General features: G+C 57.4%; 1 protein-coding gene across 1 annotated transcript in view; it reads right to left on the bottom strand.

The window, feature by feature from the left end:
• LOC112116127 (ras-related protein Rab-1A-like) overlaps nucleotides 1–5,448 on the bottom strand; it is an 8,322-nt gene extending 2,874 nt beyond the window's left edge. The window contains exons 1-3 of the mRNA XM_026658833.2: nucleotides 5,370–5,448; nucleotides 4,372–4,444; nucleotides 3,376–3,471 (exon numbers count right to left, since the gene is read on the bottom strand). Coding sequence (XP_026514618.1) covers nucleotides 3,376–3,471; nucleotides 4,372–4,444; nucleotides 5,370–5,392 — 192 coding nt within the window. The 5' untranslated portion in view covers nucleotides 5,393–5,448. The remainder of the gene's footprint in view (nucleotides 1–3,375; nucleotides 3,472–4,371; nucleotides 4,445–5,369) is intronic.
• Nucleotides 5,449–5,757: the final 309 nt, after the last annotated feature.

Here is a 5,757-nt window from a genome sequence, read left to right as displayed (position 1 = left end):
GGGGGAACCCCCCGACCTCGCCTGGGGGCCGTGCAGCACCCGGTGTGGACACCCCCCCAATCAGTGTCCATGCAGTGCCCTGTAACTGGGAGCAGGCCCCTTATGCCAGCTGGCCAGGGAGGACCCTGCGTGGGGGGAAGGGAGTTTCAAGGGGCCATTCTTGGCACAGAGGGGCTGGCACGTGAGTGAGATTAGGGTCCTGTGTATGGGGACTGGCAGGGAGGTGGAGCAGCAAGGAGCCTTGGGGGGCGGGGGCCCCCCACTGGGGAACAGGGCTGGGATTGGAGGGTGGGATCAGCGGTTGGACGGACCCTGCGACCCCCCCCAGTCACAGCTGATAAATGGCTGCTCCCGGGGCTCTGCTGTGGGGCATCTGAACTGAGCAGGACAGGCCCCATAAGGGTTGAGGGGGGAATGGAGGCTTCCTTCCCACCCCGGGATGAACCCTGCTGTTTGCTGTCCCACGGGGCAAAAGGGGAATCGGCCCCAGCAGGCTGGTTTGTAGTTTATTAAATGCAGCTGCTAGAAGGCTGCCACACACACCCTGTGCCCCACACTGATCCTAGATCTACTGTACCCCACAGCCTCCCACTCTGTACCCCCAGCCCTGCCAGCTCGCATTCCAGCTCCCAGGCCCCACAGAACCCAGATCTCCTATCCTGGACCCACACAGCCTCCAGATCCCCAATAGACCCTAGCGCCTCTTGCACTCCAAAAGGACCCCAGATGCTCTACCCTGTGCCTCCATCCCCATAGGTCCTCGATGCCCTGCCATGCACCCCATAGACCCCATCCCCTCTTGTACCCCCAAAACAGACCCCAGCTCCCCCTCATGCACTCCTGATGAAGAGATCATAGAACCACAAGGTGAGAAGGGACCGCAAGGGACATCTAGTCTCACCCTCTGCCAGGGTGCAGATTTGTTGGGTCTAAACCACCCAAGACAGATGGCTCCAGCCTCCTTTTGAAACCTCCCCCCCGCCCCCCCAAGGCATCTGTTCCATTGTCCTACCGTTCTTACAGCGAGGGGAGATTTAATCTAGATCGGCTGGGCTGTAGTTTGAACCCACTGCCCCTTGTCCTGCCCTCTGCGGCAGGAGAGAACAACTTTTCTCCATCTTTCTGATGGCAGCTTTCCAAGTATTTGAAGACCGCTATGGTGTCCCCCTTTCATCTCCTCTTTTCCAAACTAACCACACCCAGCTCCTTCAGCCTTTGCTCATACGGCTTGTGTTCCACCCTTTGATCATCTTTGTCGCTCGCCTCTGGATCCTTTCCAGCTTCTCTACATCCTTTCTATACATTGATGACCAAAATTGGACACTGTTCTCCAGCAGAGCGGTACTGTCACCTCCCAGGACTTGCAGGCTATGCCTCGGTTAACGCAACCTAAAACTGCACTTGCTTTTTTTACAACAGCATCGCGTTGCTGACTCATGTTGAGGTTGGGATCCATCCACCACAACTCCCAGCTCCTTCTCAGCAGAGCTGCTGCCAAGCCAGTTACCCCCCATTCTGTATTTGGTTTTTCTTCCCTAACGGAAGCACCTTCCATTTGTCTGTGTTTAATTTCATTGTGTTGTCTATAGCCCAGTTCTCCAATTTATCAAGATCCCTCTGAATCTTAGCTCTACCCTCCAAAGTGTTGGCAACACCCCCTACCCCCCGCACCACCACCAGCTTTGTGTCATGTGCAAATGTGGTCAGTCTGCTCCCTCTATACCTACATCCAGGGCATTAATAAAGATGTTAAACAAGACCAAACCCAGAACAGATCCCTGGGGAACCCCCCTCGAGACGTCCCTCCAACCCGACATCGTTCCATTCATCGTTACTCTTTGTTTGCAGCTGTTTAACCAGTGATGTATCCACTTAATGGTAGTTCCGCCGAGCCCACATTTCTCCAGCTTAGTTATCAGAATGTCACACGGGACTGTGTCAAAAGCCTTGCTGAAGTCCAGGTATATGACATCCACCGCATTCCCCCCGTCCACCAAACCAGTTACCCCGTCAAAGAAGGGAATGCAGCTGGTTTGGCAGGATTTGTTCTTGGTAAATCCACGCTGGCTGCTAGCGATCACCCTTCAGCCTGCTGGCGATCACCCCTTCAGCCTGCTGGCATTCGCCAATGGCATGTTTGCTACACGGCTCTAGCAGCTCCCAGGTATCGAAGTCAGGCTGACTGGTCTATAGCTCCCCGGCTCCCCCCTTTTTAAAGATGGGCTTTACGTTGGGCCTTCCGGGACCTCTCCTGTCATCCAGGCGTTTGTATCATCGCCAGCGGCGCCGAGATTTCTTCGGCTACTTCCTGCAGCGCCCTGGGCGAACAGCGTCCGGCCCTGCTGATTTGACTTCATTCAAATTGGTCAGAAGATCTGTGATGTGTTCTTGACTTTATCCCGATCTGCCGCCCTTCCCCTTCATTGTCTGTGGTCGTCCGGTCACATGTGATAGACTGAGGCCAGGTGGGCATTGAGCCGCTCTGCCTTCCTATCATCTCCCGTTCCCAGCTCACCTTCTCCACCGCGCAGCGGCCCCACGCTGCCCGTGAGCTTTCTTTTTCGCCTGACGTATTTGAAGAACCCCGTCTCGTTGTCTCTAACCTTCCTTGCCAGCTGTAGCTCATTCCTCGCCTGGGCTTTCCCGATCTTGCCCCTACACGCTCGCGCTATTCCCACGTATACGTCCTCGGTGCCAGGCCCCTCCTCCCATTCCCTGCGTGTATCAGACGCAGCGACACCCTGAACAATTTTAAGGTCTCCCCCACTGTCCTCATGGATGGGTCAGAAAACAACTTCAGATCCACCCCCGCCCCTTCCCTTTGGGTTGGGGCCTGATCTGAACCCGGCTCCGGCTCAGACTCCGCAATGGGGCAGAGTCCGTATCCCTTGGTCTGGGGCAGCTGAAATCTCCTGAGAACGCAGGGGAAATCCCGGGAGATTTTAGCCAGTCAGGAAGGTGGGAGCGTCATGAGGTCAGGGCGAGGTGCCATCAAGCCTCAGCTGAGTCTGGATGCAACCCCCCGATCTCATGGGTGGGGGAGAGAGTTGGGGTCAGGAGTTGGGGGGGGGGGAATTCTCACTTTTGCAGCTGGATCTGTTGTTCATTCAATGTGTTGAACCTCTGACCCTGGCTCCTAACCCTACCCACAAGACCCCACATTCCCCTCCCAGAGCCCATAGAACCCAGGAGTCCAACTCCCAGCCCTCCCCCGCTTTAACCCACCAGAACCGACTCCCCCTCCCAGAACAGAGAATGGAACCCAGGGGTCCTGACTCCCAGCCCTCCTCTGCTCTAACCAGTAGATCCCACTCCCCTCCCAGAGCTGGGAATGGAACCCAGGGGTCCTGACACCCCCGACTGCCGTCAACTCACTATCTGGAGTTTGATAGTTTTCCCCTCCAGCTCGATGGTGCGGATCTTGAAGTCCACCCCAATGGTACTGATGTAGCTGTCCGTGTAATTGTCATCCTGGGGAAGAGAGGAGGGACAGCGAGTGATGGGGCGGGGGGAGCCCGGCAGTGCCCCCCAGCCTTCCCCAGACTGAGTGCTCCCCCCAACACTGACCCCCCGAGCCCCCACAGCCATCATGGTGCCCCTGTGCTGCCCACCCCACAGCCCCTAGGAACGTCACAGCAACAAAAAGCTTAGAACCTGCTTCCCCCTGCTCTAAACGCCTAGCCACCGGAGCTAAAGGAGAATCCCCATCAGCTCTTAGCAGCGCAGGGGCTAGGACACACAAATGAGCAGTTCCAATTCCATCCTGGAGAGGACAGTGGCTTTACCCTAGTAAGATGCACAAGCCCTCAACCCCTCAGGTTCAGGCCATATGGTATTTTTATCAAGTCACAAACGGGGAAACCGAGGCAGGGAACAAGGCAGCAACTCGCTCAAGGTCGCACAGCGAGGGGCTGACTGACCTATGAAGAGAAGCCAGGAGTCCTGATTCCCAGCCCCCTTCTCCACTGCTCCCACCCCTCCCCCGGCTCTAACCCACTAGACTCTGTTCCCTCCCATCATTCTTGCTTCCCCCACTGGATGGGAGAAATTCCTTCATCAGGGCCCTTGGCTTTCTCTCCCTCCTTGGGCCCGGAGAGGGGAAGAGCTGTTAGGGTCAGGAGTGTCCATGGGCCCCATGGGGTGGGTGACCTGGCTTCTAGGTACTACCATAATAAACCTAATAGCAATACAAATGTACAGCGCCTGGCACAATGGGGGTCTGGTCTATGAGCAGGGTGCCTAGATTCTACCGTAATACACCTAACAGCAATACAAATGTACAGCGCCTGGCACAATGGGGGTCTGGTCTGTGAGCAGGGTGCCTGGGCACTACTGTAATACACCTAATAAATCATCATCTCCGACACTCACCGCGAAGCGCAGCAGGAGGCAGGATTTGCCGACCCCGGAGTCCCCGATCAGGAGGAGTTTGAACAAGTAGTCACTGTTGGGGAGAGGGGAGGGTGACTCCCTGAAATGTCCTGGGGGGGGGCAATTCTAGCAGCTGAGTAAACCCCCCCCCTTCCGCTGCAGCCAAACAGCCGCCCACAGGGATCCAACGACGGACTCAGCGCGGGAACCGCCAGCTCCCGATAGTGGGCTGGGTGGTTGCAGTGGCTGCAGGTGGCCAACAGGGAGCGATATCACCCCGCTCACAAGGCCAAGGACCCCAGCAACCACCCCCATCCCTTCTAATGTCTGCCGGGGGAACACAGGGCTCCCCCCACCCATATGCACAGGGACACCTCCCCCCAACGGGACCTGTTCCCGTCTCTGAGAGAGCTGTGCTTAGCACATCTGGGCGCATTAACCCCTCCGCCCCGCTCCCAACATCTGGGCACATTAACCCCCCCCAGCCCCAACATCTGGGCACATTAACCTCCCCCCCTGCAACATCTGGGCACATTTCCACACTCCTCCAATATTTCCCCACCACCATCTGCTTAATGTCCCCCCCCATTCACCCTATATCTCCCCTGAGGACAACCCCCCCCAACGTGATGCACCCCCACCCCCTTTTAAAAGTAGTTAAAGCACCCAAGGAGACGGAGGTGGACAGCATGGGCAGGCCGCCCTCAGAGTGAGGGGACTCCAAGCATCTTGCAGGGGCGCACGGTAGGGAAACCGGGTGGTACGATGCTGCAGGAGACGGCTGATTTGTGTCTTAGTCCATCCCAGGGCTTTCCCATCTCTACCCGTGCCCCACTGCCCAGAATTACGGGGCGGGCAAGCAATGCCAGCTGCCTTCCAGGAACCGGGCTGAGACCCACCCAACTCACTGCACACAACAGCCACCTTTTGCTCAGCATCCCCCCCCACCTCCTGCCAGCCATGCGATGCAACCCCAGGTTCTGGCAGCCCGGACTCACTATTCTGGATTGATGGTCGACATGACGGCCTGGGGGCGTCCGGGGTCCGGCTCAGAGACGGTGCTGCTTCGAGGGAGGGGGGCAGGGGATTCCCAGGTTCTTGCTGGATCCGGCAAGGCCAGTGACAGGGGGTGCGGGAGAGAGACAGGAGGGATTAATGGGTGCAGTTTAAGCCCCTCACCCAAAATGGGATGAGGGGGGTTATATCCATTTTACACAGGGGGAAAGAAAGTGATGTGCCCAAGGTCATGTAAACTGGTGGCAGAGCTGGGAATGGAACCCAGGAGTCCTGCCTCTCAGTTGCCACCCCTCCTCTAACCACTAGATCCCACTCCCCTCCCAGAGCTGGGGCTAGAACCCAGGAGTCCAGTCTCCCAGCCCCCCCCCC

This window comes from Terrapene carolina, unplaced genomic scaffold (assembly GCF_002925995.2).
Source record: "Terrapene carolina triunguis isolate 2854851 unplaced genomic scaffold, T_m_triunguis-2.0 Scaffold517, whole genome shotgun sequence".
NCBI lineage: Eukaryota > Metazoa > Chordata > Testudines > Emydidae > Terrapene > Terrapene triunguis.
This window is presented reverse-complemented; position numbering and strand designations above follow the sequence as displayed.